Source organism: Ammospiza nelsoni, chromosome 1, assembly GCF_027579445.1.
Source record: "Ammospiza nelsoni isolate bAmmNel1 chromosome 1, bAmmNel1.pri, whole genome shotgun sequence".
Lineage (NCBI taxonomy): Eukaryota > Metazoa > Chordata > Aves > Passeriformes > Passerellidae > Ammospiza > Ammospiza nelsoni.
The window spans coordinates 1,022,063-1,041,096 of NC_080633.1; the positions used below are offsets into that span (position 1 = coordinate 1,022,063).

At 58.3% G+C, this 19,034-nt stretch overlaps 1 protein-coding gene across 1 annotated transcript; it reads right to left on the reverse strand.

The window, feature by feature from the left end:
• Positions 1 to 53: 53 nt before the first annotated feature.
• Positions 54 to 17,101, reverse strand: LOC132079387 (uncharacterized). The gene is made up of 18 exons (XM_059481968.1): positions 16,694 to 17,101; positions 15,569 to 15,655; positions 15,028 to 15,258; positions 14,626 to 14,648; positions 14,371 to 14,486; positions 14,098 to 14,133; positions 12,584 to 13,086; positions 10,211 to 10,590; positions 9,908 to 10,130; positions 8,561 to 8,574; positions 5,909 to 6,401; positions 4,773 to 4,859; positions 4,383 to 4,613; positions 3,662 to 3,849; positions 3,433 to 3,548; positions 3,163 to 3,195; positions 1,871 to 2,373; positions 54 to 191 (listed from the first exon to the last, which is right to left on the reverse strand). The coding sequence occupies exons 1-18, from the start codon at positions 17,099 to 17,101 to the stop codon at positions 54 to 56; spliced, it is 3,810 nt and encodes a 1,269-aa protein (XP_059337951.1).
• Between the last annotated feature and the right edge of the window lie 1,933 nt (positions 17,102 to 19,034).

Genomic DNA, 19,034 nt, shown 5'->3' on the forward strand with positions numbered 1-19,034 from the left:
TTGACCCCAACCAGTACCCGTCGCCCGCTCCGAAGCTGGCGCCAAACCGCGGCTCAGCCAATCAGCGCGCGGAGCCCCGCGGGGGGCGGGTTGTTTTTTTTCAAACCTCCCCTCCCACCGCGCGCGCCCCGGCCAGTAGGAACGGCGGCGCCGCGGCCAGGCCCCGCCCACGGCGGTTGCTTGGCGTCTCTCTGGACCAATAGGGACAAGAGGAAGCGGGGGGGGGGTGAGGGGGGGAATGCGCGCCGGTGCGGGGGGAGGACTACATTTCCCAGTGTCCCTAGCAGGCGCGCCGCGTTATCGCTCTCTGCGTTGCATGCTGGGGAATGTAGTTCCCGCCTCACAGAGCCGCGTATTTTCCGCCATGTTTCCGGCCGTCTCCCTTTAGCCTGGGCGTGAGGGGAAAATGGGGAACATGAACGAAAAAAGGCACAAATTCAGCAGATAACACCGCCTCGCCGACACAAAGAGCCCTTCTCATATCATTTCTCCTCAAAGGGCCCTTCCCATATAATTTCTCTTCAAATAAGCTCTCCATGAGAACAAAAGCCACTTTGGAAAAGCCACTTTATGGGGGTTTGGTGAGCGGCTGGGGAAATAAGGCAGGGCACTGGCCTGCGACACCAGGATGGGGTTCCCGGAGAGAGGAGCAGAGACTGACAGTCCCCCACTTGTACTCCACATAAACTCTTTAGGACACGCAGCTTCTCCTCAGCACAGGGTTGGCAGATCTTGCTGTCCAGCCCCTGGCAAATCCTCTGCCATGTCTCTCTGGTGATTCCAGAACCTGCTGTGTCCAGCTAATCGCTTTGGATCCAGGAGATCTCCAGGACACGACCCACAAGCCGTGTTGCTCTGCCTGAGCCCTGCCAGGCACACAATGCCAGTTCCTGGATAAATATGTGGGGTGCTTGCTCTTTGCCCAAGCATACCAAATCTCAGAGACCACCATCACACCCCAATTCCTGCTGCTCTTCCCTAACTCCTGCTATCGATCCCTGAACATTTTCCTTTTTACAAATTTTTGAGCAGTTACCACCACTAATGGATAAGGCATTGGCTTCCTGAGCCAGGGACTGTGGGTTCTGTCCCATTGGGGTGCCAGAACTGAGGCCTTATGCAGATTGACCTAGAACACAGGCTAGATAGAGTTAAAGAATTAGGTTGGGATTTGGTAAAAGGCCTCAATGGCTATTTTGGGCAGTAGCCTGGCCGGGGCTACATCCAAGATGGACCCAAAGCAAGTGGTCTCACGCTTTTATAGGTTCTGCTTCATTCGAATATTGGAGTTAATTTATCAAATACAGTTTTAGGTTATGAAGTACCATCCTCCTTCTTTCTCTCTCTTCAATTCTCTGTTGTTTTTATTTTTTGCGCCGGGACCTTGTATCCTTGGTCTTTGCTGCACCAAAGCAGCACAGAATCCAAAAACTATGAAACATAAAATTGAAGACATCATTACCAGTTTGGGGCTCCAGCCTGGCCTTCTGAGTGCAGGGTGACTGCATCCTCACGCCCAGCCCAGCCCAGCAGTGCTGCCAAAGGCTGGCATGGACAAGCAGAGCCTCTTCCCTCCTCCCTCCCGATTATTCTGTGGCCTCAGTGCCCACAGGGAGAGGCAGGACACCATCCCCATGGCCCCCAGGCAGGACAGCAGCACGCAGACAGCTCCAGGCAGGACAGCACTTCTTGAATGCTCCAAAGGACTGGGCAGGAGGAGATGCAGAAAATTGCAGAGAGGGTCCAGGGCAGGCAGAGCTGCAGGGAGGCTGCAGAGTGATGCCGTGTCATTGCCACAGCTCCTCCCTGCTCAGCCAGACAAGGGCACGGGCAGGGGCCAGGCAGCCATCCCAGCCTGTCAGTCACACACCCGGATCTGGGTATCTTCTGAGCAGATCCAAAAATACGGGAAGACTTTCTCAGTGAAGGTGGCCTCCAACTGCAGGATCAGGCTCATGTCCTTTGCATTATAGAAGCTCACTCGGCCCATTTCATAGTCCAGGCAGACCCTGACTCTCTGGAGTTTTTCCCTGAGTGCCAGAACCTCAGGGGTTATGCAGATTGTACTGTACTCCCCAGCCCAGTGCAGTCGTAGGGCCCAGACCTTCTCAGAGCTGAGCAGACTGACTAGGTCCTTCCGCAGCACGGACCCCAGGGCCACCCCCACAGCCCAGCTGCCCTTTTCCCCGACCTCCACCTCCCAGTAATGCCTCCCAGATGTGAACCCCTGGGAGCCCAAGACACTGAGAGTGCGTGTGAACTTCTTGGGGGTATTGGGGAGGCTTTGTTCATGACTGCTGAACTGGACCAATTTGTTGTTGTCCAAGAGCATCAGGCAAGGATGCGCCGTCTGTGGGTCCAGCCTCACCTGCTCTAAAGGGTGACAGAAACATCAGTCTGTGACTGCTGCTCCCAGAGCTGCTGGAGAGTGCAGCCCGTGGGGAGCAGGGCATGCCGTGGCTGTGAGCAGGCAGCGCTGCAAGGCACGAGGGGCCAGGCCAGTCCCTGCTCCTGTGCCAAGGGCTCCCCCAGCTCGGAGCCTGCTCTGCCGAGCCAGCAGGCAGCCCCAAAGCTGCAGAGCCCCAGCTGCCCATCCACCAGGGATGTTCTGCTGCCATCCCGTGGCCGTGCCACAAGGCCACACAGCTGTCACTGTGCGGTGTCACCAGCCCACACCCTCTGCCCAACCCACTCCTGCAGGGACTGCAGGGGGGGAACTGAGGCACGACTCTGCTGTGCTCAAGTGCATCATCCCAACAACGGAGAGTGTGGAGAGCAGCCTCAGCACAAATGGTGCCAGCCACAGCTCAGCCCAGCAATGCTGCATCACGGGGGCCCTGAGCACCTGCAGAAGCACTTGTGATCACACCTAAATGCCAGCTAAAATCATGTACAGCCCCTCTGCTTAACTGGGCACAGCCTGACACGGCCTCCTGCTGTCCTGGCCCTGGCCTGGTGTCACAGGACAGCATCCCTGGTGCTGCCTGGCACAGGGACAGACCTGGATTTGTACAGCAGGCCCAGTCAAAACAATGGGACTCAGCTCTAGACAGATGCTGGGTTTAGATGGGCTGTGAGCCCATCTCTGCACCAAGGACATGAGGACACTCATCCTGAAAAGCTTTTCCCACTCAGTTGTGCTCAGCAGCTCCACAAACTTACCCCTTTGCCAGTCTATCTTGTGACACATGTTCACTGGAAGAAGGAAAGGAAGATGCATGAGTGTCTGTCCTGTGGCACCTGTCCTGCTCCCCAGCAGGGCAGCAAGCCAGGTGTGGAGCCCCAGGCTCCAGCAAAGCCCATCCTGGGCAGGGTTCCCGTCTGGAGCAGCCGTTTTGCTCCTGAGCCCCAGGCAGAGGCAGCAGGCAGTGAGGATTTCCCACTGCCAGCCAAGCCCAGGGGAAGCACAGCACAGAGCCAGCAGGGCTTTACCTCTGAATTTATCCACCATGTCCATGACCTGCTGGCTCTCGTCAGTGAGTCTCTGAATGCTCTTCTGCAGCTCTGGGGAAACTGGCTCTGGGATCGGGGCCATGGCTGCCTCACAGCTGAGGGGAACAGGGAGAGGAGCTCAGAGCCCAGCCACCAGCCAGGGCCAGCAGGGAAATCCCTGCAGCCCCAGAGCCCAGGGCAGCTGTGTCCCTGCTATCAGCACAGGAACCCCATCTTTAGGAGGGCTGCAGTGGCCTCTGGTCCCTGGTAACATCCCATGGAATGCCAAATCCCCAGCAGGGCAAACCACCTCCTTGGCGGCTCCTGCAGCGCTGCCAAAGCTGTGCCCAAAGGAGCTGAGCAGGAGGAGAGGGACAGCGAGCCTGTTTCATACCTGCTCAGGATTGTGCCAACATCCTGCAAGAGAGAAAACACAGGAGAGCTGTGGCACTGCCGAGGGCCAGGCAGCTGCAGTGGCTGCCCAGCTGTGTGAAGCAGCTTAAGGGGGCTGGGGCTGAGCCCACCCCTCATCCCAACCCTGCCTTCCCTCAGGGCCCTGACCCACAGAGGGCACAGCGCGGTGTCACAGCACAGTGTCACAGCACAGTGTCACAGCACAGTGTCACAGCACGGTGTCACAGTGTCACAGCACAGTGTCACAGCACAGTGTCACAGCACGGTGTCACAGCATGGTAGCACAGCACGGTGTCACAGTGTCACAGCACAGTGTCACAGCACAGCGCCACAGTGTCACAGCACGGTGTCACAGCACGGTGTCACAGCACAGTGTCACAGCACAGTGTCACCGTGTCACAGCACAGTGTCACAGCACAGTGTCACAGCACGGTGTCCCACCATGGCTCCAGCCTGCACCAGCATGCACAGGCTGCCAGCTGGGTGTCCCCAGCCCCAGCAGGGCTCACAGTGCCCAGGGGCTGATGCTGCCTCACCTTGAGGAACTCGACCGCCGGCTGCTCCCGCTTCTCCTGGATCTGTGCAATCACCGTGTCCAGCAGCGACTGCCTCTCCAAAACCCTGTGCGTGTATTCCTCGCTCTTACTGACCAGCTCATGGGACATCTGCTCCAGCTGGGCCAGCAGGGTCTCCTTCTGCTCCTCCAGGCACTGCCGCAGCTCCTCAAAGCTCTCAGCCACTCGCTGCAGCTCCGACCTCACTGTCACCTGCAAGGCACCGCACGGAGGCCCTGAGCCCAGCCAGGCTCCGGCTGCCCCGCAGGGACACGGCTGCTGCAGAGAGGGGACAAGGATCACACACAACGGGACCAGAGGTTTGCAACAGGAGCAGCAGGAAGAACGGAGACAGGGGGGCAAGTCACACACCTGCAGGTCTTTACTTTTCTGGTCTCCTCTGTGATTCAAGTTTTCCTTCTGTTCTTGCAAAGAAAGCAGGTTTTTCTGGAGTGTCTCCTGGGGCAGGGATTAAAAAAAGGCATTTGTGTTCATTTTGGAGTGGCATTCACAGGAGGGAGATGATGTCACCAAACAACACCTGTGGGGACAATCCCAATCTGGGGAGTCCCTGGGCGTAACCTCTGAGGGTCTGGGAGTGAGTTTTCAGCTCAGAGGCAGCACCCACCTCTCCACAGTTACTTTAGTCAGGCTGGGGAGACCCCATCCACAGGTCTTATGGCCAGAAACATTTCTGGAATAAGTTAATGTGGAAACTCTGCAGTTTGTGGGGTTTTATTTTTTTTGGTTTTTTTTTAATTAGAAAAACCAACTCAACATTGGAAGTCTGACTTCTGGGAAGAGGTTTGCAGTGCCAGTAGCAGGGACTCAGACATGCCCCATAAATTTGCTGGAGTATCAACAAACTCCTTCTGCTCTGAGGCATCTCCTGCGTTGCTGTGATCCCAGACCCCAGCCCACACTGTGGGGAGAAAGCCTGGCTGGGGACATGTGGGGCACAAGGGACCATATGGGGAGCCCGAGGGGTGAGCAGGGAGAGGGACCTGGGCTCCTGCGTGGGCTGGGGCCAGGCCATGGCAGAAGCAGCAGCCCCAGCACGGTGGCTACAGCAGCCCAAGCTGGCAGCCAGACACGGAGGCCGGGCAGCCGCCGGCTGAGGCCGCAGCTCCGTGGCTGGCCGGGGACACGGCCGAAGCTGTGTGTGGAGGGGAAGCAGCGCCGCGCCCTGAGGGAAGCCCAGACCCTGCTCGGAGCAGCCCCAGCCGCGCACGGAGGGCACCCAGAGCCACAGGCAGAGGAGCTCGTGGCCAGAGCAGAGCCCAGGCTGTCCCTGAAGGGAGCCCCGACGTGTGCCCGGACAGGACACGGAGCTGTGCCCACAGGGGAGCCCAGGCTGTCCCCGAGGGAGCCCAGCCCCTGCTGCAGGGGATCCCCGCCTGTGGCCGGAGGGGAGCCTGAGCTGTGCCCCTCGGCCGCCCCAGCCCGGGCAGCCGAGGCCCCCAGCCCCTGCCCAAGCCCCCGGCCCCTCTCGCGGCGCCGCCCCGTACCTGCAGCTCCCGGGCGGCCTCTTCGGCGGGGCGGACACGGTGCCCGCGGTGCTCGGGCCCGTCCCGGCAGGGCGCGCAGAGCAGGGCGGCGCAGGGATCGCAGAACAGCGCCAGGGCATTGCCGTGCTGGGGGCACCGCGGCCGCGCCGCCTCCTCCTCCAGGGACCGGGCCAGCCCGGCCACGTTGCCCAGGGAGCGGTTGGGGCGCTGCGAGCCCGGCTCCAGCGGGGCGCGGCACTGCGGGCAGGCGGCGGGGCGCGGGGGGTCCCCCAGCACGGCCGCCAGGCACTGCCCGCAGAAGCTGTGCCCGCACGCCGTGAGCACGGGCTGCTCGAACACATCCAGGCACACCGGGCAGGTGACCCCAGCCAACAGCTTCTCTCGCAGAGCCAGCAGCTCCTCAGCCATGGACGCCATGGGGCGCAATAGACGGAAGCTGCCGGGGAGGAAGCGGCCCGCGGTCGGGATCGCTCCGGGGCGAGGCAGGGCCGGGCTGCAGGACCGGGAATGGCCTTGGGCGTGTAACTATGAGATTGTGTGTATGAGAGTGTAAGTATATCAGTGTGTGTATCAGTGTGTGTGTGCAAGAGTGTGACTGTGAGTGTCTCTGATTGTGCATGAGTGTGACAGTGTGTGTGTGTGTGTGTGTGTGTGTTTGTGTGTGTGTGTGTGTGTGTCTGTGGCTCTGTGCCTGGGAGTGTCCCCGTCTCTCCCTGGGCAGATTCCTGTGCTTGGATCTGACATTGCTCACACGCGTGTCCGTGTCCGTGTGCGTGTGTGCAAGCAGGGGAGGAAGGAGCAGGAAAACCCCGTGTGGACACGGGCACGGGGCCGCTGTGTGTGCTGCGTGTGCCCGTGTCTGCAGCCCACGGGAGTCGGGTGAGTGTAAGTGTGAGCGTGTCAGTGTGAGTGTTAGCCTTCATCCCAGCCTTCCCCCAGGGTGCAGCCAGCACAGTACTGCCAGCACCCGTAGATGCTGGGGATGCTTAAATCAGTTTAATTGTTAGTATGAGAAACCACTGTTCACTTTGACAATTCAAAAAGCTTTGTTTAAACTTACCAAAATTAAAACAAAGGACTACATAAGGAAAAAGTTGCAGCCCGTGGAACTGCCCCAGTGCATACCACGGGGCCGGTTCCAGATGGATGCTCAGCTTTTTATACCCCTGGAGTTTCATCAGCCAGCCCTGGCCCTTCCCAAAGTCTGTCAGCCAGATCTTCTTTGCCATTTATAGGTGGAAATTACTTTCTTGTAACTGGGTTGGAGGTCAGGTGTTGCCATGCCGCACCCCCTAAGCACCAAGCTTTTCCATTCCCACCTGCCCCAGGTAAGGGACAAACACAAGCCTTCCTTGTACCTGTCCTAGACAGCCTCGGGTGTCTGATGGCAACAATACAGGGGGGGAAAGGGAACCATGGGGAGAACAGGGGACATCTAAACTACAATAACATAAAAGTACATCACTAAAGCTTTTCTTAATATTCACACAATAGTTATCTTTTACTTGCCAGGGCAAATCATCTCATTATCCAACAATAGCAATCTCCCCTTTTATATTTTATCAGTTATTTGGTTCAAGCAATTAACTTATTTTTAATAGTATCAGCTGTGAGATGAATAGTATCAGATGTGAGCGAGGACAGTGGAAGAGGGTTCTAAGTGAAATGATTGGTAGAGTTTGTGAACAGAGGTCCAGTATGGCTTCTACCCCCACCTCCCGTGCCCTCAGGGTTGCTGCCTGAAGCAGGGTTACTCTGATCTTCTCCGTGGTGAGTACAGGAGCCAACCTGGTCTTGCCCTCTGGTTCTCACTCTACTTCAGTTTTAAGTGAATCACTTTAATGTTTCTCATTGTCCCTCCCCTTAACAGATACCTGTAATTTTCAAAGCACAATTATATTAAATTAAAATTTAAATTTTTGTTCAAAAATATTACTTAAACAGTTATTTAAAGCACTTAGAATAGTTGCGAAGCTTTCACTTGTCTTTCACAAAGTACAGTACACATTTATAGGTTTTACCAAGTCTACAGCAAAATTAAGGCACAAGGTGAGAATGTAAATAACAACAGTTGGAATGGCTTGGTTTGTATCTCTGTTACAAACTAAGCTGAGCTGTACATATTGCGGACAGGGAGCTGGGGCTCCTCTGGTCAGTAGAGCTCAGTAGTGACACACACACAGCGACACACACAAACACACAGCTCTGTTTTCTCAGGTCACACACAGCCGGAGGCACAGGGCTGTGCATCCAGAGCCGTGTTTCTGGGTGTGCTCAGCCCGTGCCCGCATGCAGGGCTGTGTGCAGGACTGGTGCACACACACAGGGATTTGTTTACTGGTGTGGAGCCTTGGCATGCAGAGGTACCTGTCAGCAGCACACACCTGCACACAGCCACGGAGCTGTGCAGGCTCTGCTCGCACACGCTGCCGCTCGTGTGCCACGGAGACACTCACTGATGGATGTACAGTCTCTGCTCATGCACACGTGCTCACACACACCAGATTTCCTTGGACAGAGAGCTGTGTGCACTAACACAAGCATATAAATGTGTGCACGCTAATATGGGCTGTGTTACCAACACACATATCTTACATAGGGCTGTGCTCACACTTACAGAGCCTGTGCACACTCACAAGCACAGGGCTGTACCCAACATAGTCATACTTGAGAGGAAAATTGAACACACGCGCACGTAATAACACACACAACGCACCTACACCGTGGTACCTGTGTGTGCACTCAGAGCTGTGCACACAGGCACACACAGGTATTGCTTGTGCAGACTCACACACCTTGGTACACGTGTAGCCACAGATACACACTGGCACATGCGTGTAAAGCACTCCCCAGAGCTCTTTTGGGGAGAGAGTACTAGGATATCTACTGTTTGTTACCACCCTGCCACTTCGAAGGAGGATTTTACCTTCCGTGCCTTTGGGGTGGGATCAGACAGTGTTGTTTCCAAGCAAAGGTTAAAGAAAGACTGCATTGGACTGCCATCCCCCATCTCTCACCTTGGCAGCACACAAAAATTCCCATCAAACCAGTCTTTGAACTGCCCAAGCAATTCAGAACAGTCAGGCAGTGCATCAACCCCCCCACACAGGGAGAACAGCTCGGCTCTGATACTGCTGAGATGTCCCGCTGCCATCAGCATCCCTGTGCAAAGTCTCTGCAAGGCACTCGCAAAGTGCTTTCCTTGGAAAGCCCTGCAAGTTTGCAAATGAGGGGATCCCAAACGCACAAATGAAAGTGCAATGTCAGCAGATGCTTCCCAACCCATCTCACAACATCCATCACAACTGGATCTGCACACAAAACTGGCCAGCGATGTACAACATCTAAATATGTGACAGTGAACAAGAAATCTCTACAAATGCACTGCTCAAAGAGTAAATAAATGGATCTTGGTGTTCTCTACCCCTTTCAGACCTACACGGTTGTGTTTTGTGAAGGGATACCTCTTATCTTTTAACTAAAAAAGGGATGCTTTGAGACGACTGCTGGTTTCCCCGACAGAACTTGTCTCCTTGATTACTTAAAAAGAGAGAGAAAGAAAGAAAGAAAAGGGAGAAAAAGAAAGTGAAGCTTTGCCTTCTTCTTGGAAAGCGAAAGCACCTCATATTCTCGGAAGAGCAGCGGAAGCAGCTGCTGAGCCGCTGCCCTGGTGCTCTCGCGTTTTCGCGGCTCCGTGCCGATGTTATCGCGGCGGGTTCTGCAGCTCCGTGTCCCGGCCAGCCCTGCCGGGCACAGCTGCCCCTCCCCGGCAGTGCCGAGTCTCCACGGGCCGTGGCGGCTCCATTCCGATGGTCTGAGGCTGCCAGGAGCGCTGCTGGGCAGAGGGGGTTGCGCACGTCCCGCCTCTCCCTCGGCTCCGCCATCCAGCCAGACCGGCTGCCCGCGGCTCTAACACTTGCCGCCGCTCGCACGGGCCCCGGACCTGCCCGCCGGAGGGTTTTGGTTTGGTTTTGGTTTTGTGTTCGTTTCTTAGCCGACCTGGAGCCAGCCGCAGCGCACGGCCGCGGGGCAGACGCGCTCGGCCCGGGCTGGCCGCCGGTCCTTGCCCCGCTCCGCTCCCGCCCCGCCTTTGCTCAGCCCCGCCGTGCTGGGCTGTGGCTCTGCGCTGGACACGTCCCGCGGCACCGCCGCCAGGCTGGGCACCGCTGGCATTGGCAAGACGGCACAGCCGAGCCTGCCCGCTCCGCCGGCGGCTCCGCACCTGCGAATGCCTCGGTTTACGAAAGCGGCTGTCCCGTGGCCGGCAGCCCGCCCTGACAGAGCCGCGGCTCTGGGCTCCACCGCCCAAAGCTCAAAGGCTCTCGGCGCCGGTGCTCCCGCGCCTCCGAAGCGCCCTGGTCCATGCGGGCAGCCTTTGCTAGCGGCAGCCCTGGGCTCCGGTGCGTCCGAGGGCCGCAGCCCCGCTCCGTTGGCTCGGAGCTGCCGACAGGCACCGCGCCAGGGGCTCCCGGCTCGCTGCCGCCCGTGCGGTACGCGCGGTCCCCGGCCGGGAGCTCCGCGCATTCGGCGAAAGCCGCCGCTGGCCGCCCCTCCGCTACCCACGGCCCCCGCCGCCTCCGAGCGTCATTTTCCGCTAAATGGTGATTTCCTCCTGCCCCCAGCCGCCCGCGGCACGGGAAAGCTGCTTCGACTGCCCGTGCCGCCACGAGAGCCATTTTCTGCTGAGTGGTGATTTTCGCTATCACTTTAACACCGTGGATCTCTACTTGGCCAATTCCAGCTGCTCTCGAGCTTTTAAAAACTCCCTTAATGTTACGCGTCCCGCCTGCCGGAGGCCCCTGCTTTTGTCTTTCACGCATCCCGCCCGCGGCATTTCAGCCCTTCTTGCACACGCGTCCCGCCCGTTCCAGAGTTCCTCCCTTCTTCTCACCCGCCTCCCGCCCTGTTTCCAACCATCCACTATCCTGAAGCTTCAACAGACCAGGACGGATCTGTGTATTACTAATGTGAATCCTATTATTAATGTAATCTGTGTATAACTAATGTGAAGCTCACGTTCATATCCTGGGATTACAGAACCGTATTCTGGCCAGAATAATTATGAGGATCTTTTACTGTAAGCACACTCCCAAAACTACTTCACTCACAGTTCAGGCATACACATACTCACAATCCTCTAGATCCTTCTTCTTTTCTTTATATAGTCCCTTGTAGTCCCAGGTTTACCTGCAATCACCGATGGTCCCAAGAGAAGTCGTTGGATCTGGTAAAATCAGCAGCGGCACCATTCCTCCGAAATCTCCTGGGCCACAGGGGAAGAGGCTTTATATCCTGGTTGTACAAGCCCCCATTGTCAGACACAACTGCTCACTTTGACAATTTAAAAAGATTTATTAAACCTTAACAAAAATACAACAAAGGACTACCTAAGGAAAAATTCGCAGAGCGGAAAACTGCCCGTGTACATACCATGAGCCAGTTCTTCTCCAAGATGGATGCTCAGTGTTTTATACCCCTGGGGTTTTATCAGCCAGCCCTGGCCCTTCCCAAAGTCTGTCAGCCAGATCTTCTTTGCCATTTATAGGTGGAAATTACTTTCTTGTAACTGGGTTGGAGGTCAGGTGTTGCCATGCCGCACCCCCTAAGCACCAAGCTTTTCCATTCCCACCTGCCCCAGGTAAGGGACAAACACAAGCCTTCCTTGTACCTGTCCTAGACAGCCTCGGGTGTCTGATGGCAACAATACAGGGGGGGAAAGGAACCATGGGGAGAACAGGGGACATCTAAACTGCAATAAGATAACTATACATCACTAAAGCTTTTCTTAATATTCACACAATAGTTATCTTTTACTTGCGAGGGCAAATCATCTCATTATCCATCTATAACATTTAATAACCTGTCACGGGGCTGGGAGCTTTGCCCCGGCCCGGCCCCGATGGCGGTCGGAGCTGGGAGCGGAGCCCCTTCCCCAGGTCGTGCCCCGCGATCCTTCCGAGGCCCGGCTCTGGGCGGAGCCGCTCCCGGCCAGCCGGGCTGCCTCAGGGCGCTCTGAAGGGATTGTGTCGGGGCGGCAGCTGCGCCCTGAGGGAGCCCAGGCTGACCCTGCGCTGCCTCCCTGCGCTGCCGGCCCGGCCCGCTCGCCCGAAATGTCCCCAAGGCCCGCCTGCTCCTGCCACGAGGGGTCCGGCCTCCATCCCCGCAGCGCTCGGCTCCGGCGCCTCTCCCGGTGCCTCCAGCACCCTCAGCCTGCTCCAAAGCACCCGCACAGCAGCAGCAGGTAGCCCCAGAATGCTCCCACCCACAGCAATGAGCAGCTGGTGACTCTCAAAGAATAAAGCAGGGATTTATTACAAGGCCTCCATGGATTCACCTTGGGCAGCACAAGAGCCTGGCCAGGGCTACACCCAAGATGGACCCAAAGTGATCTCAAAATGGACGAGCGCTCACACTTTTGTAAGTGTGGTCTCATGCTTTCATAAGTTCTGCTCTATTTGAATACTGGAGTTAATTGACCAATTACAGCTTTAGGTTATGAAGTCCCATCCTCCTTGTTTTTCTCTCTTCCATTCACTGTTGTCTATACTTTTGGGCCTGGTCCTTGTATGATTGTATCCAGAGTGATGCCGTGTCATTGCCACAGCTCCTCCCTGCTCAGCCAGCCAAGGGCAGGGGCAGGGGCCCGACAGCCATCCCACCCTGTCAGTCACACACCTGGATCTGGGTTTCTTCTAAATAGAGCAAAAAATATGGAAAGACTTTCTCAGTGAAGGTGGCCTCCAACTGCAAGATCTGCCTCAGGTCCTTTGCATTGTAGAAGGTCACTCGGCCCATTTCATAGTCGAGGCAGACCCTGATTCTCTGGAGATTTTCCCTGAGTGCCAGCGGGTGTGGAGTCTTGGAGATTGTACTGTACTGGCCCCTCCAGTCCTCCTGAAGGGCCCAGACCTTCTCAGATCCGTGCAGAGCGAGAAGCTCTTTCCTGGGCACGGACTCCAGGGCAACCCCCACGGCCCACCAGCCCTCTTCTCCAACCTCCACGTCCCAGTAATGCCTCCCAGATGTGAACCCCTGGGTGCCCAAGACACTGCACCATTGCGTGAATCTCTTGGGGGTGTCAGGGACATTTTGTTCTTCAGCTCCTAACTTGACGGTTTTGCAGTTCTTTGAGAGGATCAGGTGAGGATTCGATGTCTGTGGGTCCAGCGTCACCTGCTCTAAAGGGGGACAGAAACATCAGTCTGTGCCTGCTGAGAACAGAACCAGCACCTCTCCTCCAGCCTGCACCACGGGGCTGGCTCCTGTCCTGGGAGCACCAGGGGCACTCCTGCAGCCCCCTCGGCTGGCATGGGACACGGGAGCCTCCCTGTGCCCACGCTGGCACCCGAGGGTGAAAAGATGCTCCCTGAGGCAGGACTGAGGCAGGCAGTGTCCCCACAGGCAGGGGACAGACACGATGGGCTTTGCTCAAGCTGCTCCCAGAGCTGCTGGAGAGTGCAGCCCGTGGGGAGCAGGGCATGCCGTGGCTGTGAGCAGGCAGCGCTGCAAGGCACGAGGGGCCAGGCCAGTCCCTGCTCCTGTGCCAAGGGCTGCCCCAGCTCGGAGCCTGCTCTGCCGAGCCAGCAGGCAGCCCCAAAGCTGCAGAGCCCCAGCTGCCCATCCACCAGGGATGTTCTGCTGCCATCCCGTGGCCGTGCCACAAGGCCACACAGCTGTCACTGTGCGGTGTCACCAGCCCAGACCCTCTGCCCAACCCACTCCTGCGGGCACTGCAGGGGGGAAACTGAGGCACGACTCTGCTGTGCTCAAGTGCATCATCCCAACAACGGAGAGTGTGGAGAGCGGCCTCAGCACAAATGGTGCCAGCCACAGCTCAGCCCAGCAATGCTGCATCACGGGGGCCCTGAGCACCTGCAGAAGCGCTTCTGATCACACCTAAATGCCAGCTAAAATCATGTACAGCCCCTCTGCTTAACTGGGCACAGCCTGACACGGCCTCCTGCTGTCCTGGCCCTGGCCTGGTGTCACAGGACAGCATCCCTGGTGCTGCCTGGCACAGGGACAGACCTGGATTTGTACAGCAGGCCCAGTCAAAACAATGGGACTCAGCTCTGGACAGATGCTGGGTTTAGATGTGCTGTGAGCCCATCTCTGCACCAAGGACATGAGGACACTCATCCTGGAAAGCTTTTCCCACTCAGTTGTGCTCAGCAGCTCCACAAACTTACCCCTTCTGCCCCAGTCTATCTCACTCCGCAGGTTCACTGGAAGAAGGAAAGGAAGATGCATGAGTGTCTGTCCTGTGGCACCTGTCCTCCTCTCCAGCAGGGCAGCAAGCCAGGTGTGGAGCCCCAGGCTCCAGCAAAGCCCATCCTGGGCAGGGTTCCCGTCTGGAGCAGCCGTTTTGCTCCTGAGCCCCAGGCAGAGGCAGCAGGCAGTGAGGATTTCCCACTGCCAGCCAAGCCCAGGGGAAGCACAGCACAGAGCCAGCAGGGCTTTACCTCTGAATTTATCCACCATGTCCATGACCTGCTGGCTCTCGTCAGTGAGTCTCTGAATGCTCTTCTGCAGCTCTGGGGAAACTGGCTCTGGGATCGGGGCCTTGATTGCCTCACAGCTGAGGGGAACAGGGAGAGGAGCTCAGAGCCCAGCCACCAGCCAGGGCCAGCAGGGAAATCCCTGCAGCCCCAGAGCCCAGGGCAGCTGTGTCCCTGCTATCAGCACAGGAACCCCATCTTTAGGAGCCTGTTTCATACCTGCTCAGGATTGTGCCAACATCCTGCAAGAGAGAAAACACAGGAGAGCTGTGGCACTGCCGAGGGCCAGGCAGCTGCAGTGGCTGCCCAGCTGTGTGAAGCAGCTTAAGGGGGCTGGGGCTGAGCCCACCCCTCCTCCCAACCCTGCCTTCCCTCAGGGCCCTGACCCACAGCGGGCACAGCACGGTGTCACAGCACAGTGTCACAGCACGGTGTCACAGCACAGTGTCACAGCACAGTGTCACAGCACAGTGTCACAGTGTCACAGCACAGTGTCACAGCACAGTGTCACAGCACAGTGTCCCACCATGGCCCCAGCCTGCACCAGCATGCACAGGCTGCCAGCTGGGTGTCCCCAGCCCCAGCAGGGCTCACAGTGCCCAAGGGCTGATGCTGCCTCACCTTGAGGAACTCGACCGCCGGCTGCTCCCGCTTCTCCTGGATCTGCGCAATCACCGTGTCCAGCAGCGACTGCCTCTCCAAAACCCTGCGCGTGTATTCCTCGCTCTTACTGACCAGCTCATGGGACATCTGCACCAGCTGGGCCAGCAGGGTCTCCTTCTGCTCCTCCAGGCACTGCTGCAGCTCCTCAAAGCTCTCAGCCACTCGCTGCAGCTCCGAACTCACTGTCACCTGCAAGGCACCGCACGGAGGCCCTGAGCCCAGCCAGGCTCCGGCTGCCCCCGCAGGGACACGGCTGCTGCAGAGAGGGGACAAGGATCACACACAACGGGACCAGAGGTTTGCAACAGGAGCAGCAGGACAAACAGAGACAGGGGGGCAAGTCTGGATGTTGATGGGCCCAAGGAGGCCACATGAGATGGGCAGAGAAAAGAACGTTGGCATGGATTAGGAGATAAGGATATATGGGGAGAGGGAAAGGTGGGACATTCCTGGGGAGCCACATGGGTGAGCAGTGGGGGACATGGAGAGGAACACACACCTGCAGGTCTTCACTTTTCTCGTCTACCCTGTGATTCAATTTTTTCTTCTGTTCTTGTAAATAAAGCAGGTTTCTCCGGAGTTTCTTCTGGAGAAGGGATTAAAAAATGGCATTTCTGTTAATTTTGGAGTGGCATTCACAGGAGGGAGATAATGTCACCAAACAATGCCTCTGAGGACAATCCCAATCCAGACAATTACTGGGGGTAAACCCTAAGTATCTGGGATTGAGTTTTTGAGATAAGTGACATCACCCAACTCTTCAAACTCAGGCAGCGGAGATCCCCATCTACAGCTCTTATGGACAGAAACATTTGCGGAATAATTTAATGGGGAAACCCTGCAGTTTGTGGGGTTTTAAATTGTTTTTGAATTAAAAAAAGACCAACTCTCAACATTGGAAGTGTGATTTCCGGGAAAAGGTTTGCAGTGCCAGTAGCAGGGACTCAGACATGCCCCATAAATTTACTGGAGTATTAACAAACTCCTCCTGCTCTGAGGCATCTCCTGCGTTGCTGTGAGCCCAGACCCCAGCCCACACTGTGGGGAGAAAGCCTGGCTGGGGACATGTGGGGCACAAGGGACCATGTGGGGAGCCCGAGGGGTGAGCAGGGAGAGGGACCTGGGCTCCTGCGTGGGCTGGGGCCAGGCCATGGCAGAAGCAGCAGCCCCAGCAGGGTGGCTACAGCAGCCCAAGCTGGCAGCCAGACACGGAGGCCGGGCAGCCGCCGGCTGAGGCCGCAGCTCCGTGGCTGGCCGGGGACACGGCCGAAGCTGTGTGTGGAGGGGAAGCAGCGCCGCGCCCTGAGGGAAGCCCAGACCCTGCTCGGAGCAGCCCCAGCCGCGCACGGAGGGCACCCAGAGCCACAGGCAGAGGAGCTCGTGGCCAGAGCAGAGCCCAGGCTGTCCCTGAAGGGAGCCCCGACGTGTGCCCGGACAGGACACGGAGCTGTGCCCACAGGGGAGCCCAGGCTGTCCCCGAGGGAGCCCAGCCCCTGCTGCAGGGGATCCCCGCCTGTGGCCGGAGGGGAGCCTGAGCTGTGCCCCTCGGCCGCCCCAGCCCGGGCAGCCGAGGCCCCCAGCCCCTGCCCAAGCCCCCGGCCCCTCTCGCGGCGCCGCCCCGTACCTGCAGCTCCCGGGCGGCCTCTTCGGCGGGGCGGACACGGTGCCCGCGGTGCTCGGGCCCGTCCCGGCAGGGCGCGCAGAGCAGGGCGGCGCAGGGATCGCAGAACAGCGCCAGGGCCTCGCCGTGCTGTGGGCACTGCGGCCGCGCCGCCACCTCCTCCAGGGACCGGACCACCTCCGCCAGGTCGCCCAGGGAGCGGTTGGGGCGCTGCGAGCCCGGCTCCAGCGGGGCGCGGCACTGCGGGCAGGCGGCGGGGCGCGGGGGGTCCCCCAGCACGGCCGCCAGGCACTGCCCGCAGAAGCTGTGCCCGCACGCCGTGAGCACGGGCTGCTCGAACACATCCAGGCACACCGGGCAGGTGACCCCAGCCAACAGCTTCTCTCGCACAGCCAGAACCTCCTCAGCCATGGCCGCGATGGAGTGGAATAGACGGAAAGGTGCCGAGGCGGGGCAGGACCGGGAATGGCCTTGCCCCGGGGCACAGTCCGCACGGTACGGCAGGCGCGGCTTGCTCCGGGCGGAGCGCAGCCAGCGCCCGGATTAATGTTTAAATTCCTATAAATATCAATATGCTGGAACGCGTCCAGCCTGGCTCAGCCGTGGCGGCGGCTTGGAGCCGCCCTGCAGAAATCCCATCTCCAGGCCTTGTACAGTGTCCTGAGGTGACTTTATGATGCTCGTATCCCTCGTCATCTGTGTCGCTCAGAAATAAATTTTGCAGCTTTAGGATTGGTTCTGACAGGGAAGAGGGGGTCAGAAGAAGAAGCATGGAGTTTGTTTTTAGAAAACTGCATTCTCTCCTTCTCCACGTTCCTGCTGCGGTTCGGCGTTGTCTGCAGCAGGGACAGGCGGTGGGACAAAGCGCTCCTTTGCTCTTAGTAACTTTTAGTAGCTGAGGCAGAGAAGATCTTTGGACTGTGGGGTTTTCTTTTCCTTTTCATTGGAGCTGTTTAAACCTGTTCTGCACTGAACAGCCAGAAGAGCACCGGCAGCTCCCACCTGTGGCCCATCAGACCAGGCCTGGGCCTGAGGGACTGATAAGAGATTAAGTGAGCCAAGCTACAGCTCACAAAGGGGATTCCTGAGTTGTCATCTCTTTTGGAGCAGCACGAGGTTTTTATGTTACATATGGCTTAATTTTCCTGCTGATGAATTCTTTGCCCCACAAAAAAACTTTTTTTTCAACTTTTCTCCAGGGAAATGTTTTTCTGAACCAGTTGAGGGAGGGGCTGCTTGAATTTGCATTCCAGAGGAAAACCCTTGAAAGGTTTTTCTCCCAAAATGGTCCTAAACCCGGGGCCTCCAGCACTCTCAGCCCGGCTCCAAAGCACCCGCACAGCAGCAGCAGCAGCAGCAGCGCTGAGGGAAGCAGAGCCCCTCGAGCTGCCTGGTGCTTCTCGGCCTGCTGGGCCCACATTGGCCCTTCTGTGCTGCTGCCCTGGGCTCAGTGCCAGCGGCTGCTGGGTGCCCAAAACCAAGGCCCCGGATTCAGCCGTCGCTTCTGCTCCTCCTGCACTCTGCTGTGCTGCCAGCCGGGGCCCAAGGAGAGTTTGGGGGGCACCATCCAGCCCCTGACACGATAAGGCAGTGGAACAAATCCCTCTGCAGGCGCTTACTGCCCTGCCATGGCCGTGCCCTGCTGAGTGTCCCTGCCACCCCACCGCCAGCTTCCCTGCCCCGGTGGCTCCCAGGCCCTGGGCCAGCGGCTGTGACAGGCCATGGCGGCGCTGCCAGCCCCTGCCCAGCGTCCCTGCAGCAGCCCGGGGTGACAGCCTGATGTCCCCGCTCATCTGGAGCCCCTGGCCTGCTGCCCGGGCCTACACTGCCCATCTCAGCCCCAGCTGGGGACAGCGGTGGCTCCTGCTCGTCCCCTGTTCCCGGAGCTGCTTTCTGGCTGCATCTGTGTCCAGTTCTGCCAGCAGCCCAGGCCAGGCAAGGCTGGGAGACTGTCACCCATGGCCCAAGCTGCAGGGACAGGAGCCGTCCAGTCCGTGTCCCAGCAGGGGACAGCGCTGTCAATTGTCACCACCGTGACAGATTTCAGAGTCACTGCCACCTGCGCTCAGGGCCACGCTGGCCGTGCTGTCCCACTGGCACGGGAGCTGTCTCTGCAGAGGCATTGGTGACATTTGGGCTGCTCAGGTCACCGGGATGTTGCTCAATCCCAGCAGGGTCCAGTGGCCGAGGCTGTTAGAGCCGTGTGTGGCGGGCGAGGAGCAGCACGAGGGGCAGGAGCTGCTGTGTGGGGCCAGTGACACAGAGCAGGGCACGGGCACTGCCAGCCTGGCCACACCAAGGCCCTGCCACAGCGGGGCACGGCCAGGCTACAACAGGCACCTCA

Bases quoted from the DNA above. Each gene is read 5' to 3' on its own strand.
- LOC132079387 (XM_059481968.1), bottom strand. From the start codon at position 17,101: ATGGCTGAGGAGGTTCTGGCTGTGCGAGAGAAGCTGTTGGCTGGGGTC. The intron at 15,259-15,568 runs GTGTGTGTTCCT...GGTGCCTTGCAG, and splicing joins AGAAAAGTGAAGACCTGCAG to GTGACAGTGAGTTCGGAGCT. The intron at 4,614-4,772 runs GTGTGTGACTTG...GGTGCCTTGCAG, and splicing joins AGAAAAGTAAAGACCTGCAG to GTGACAGTGAGGTCGGAGCT.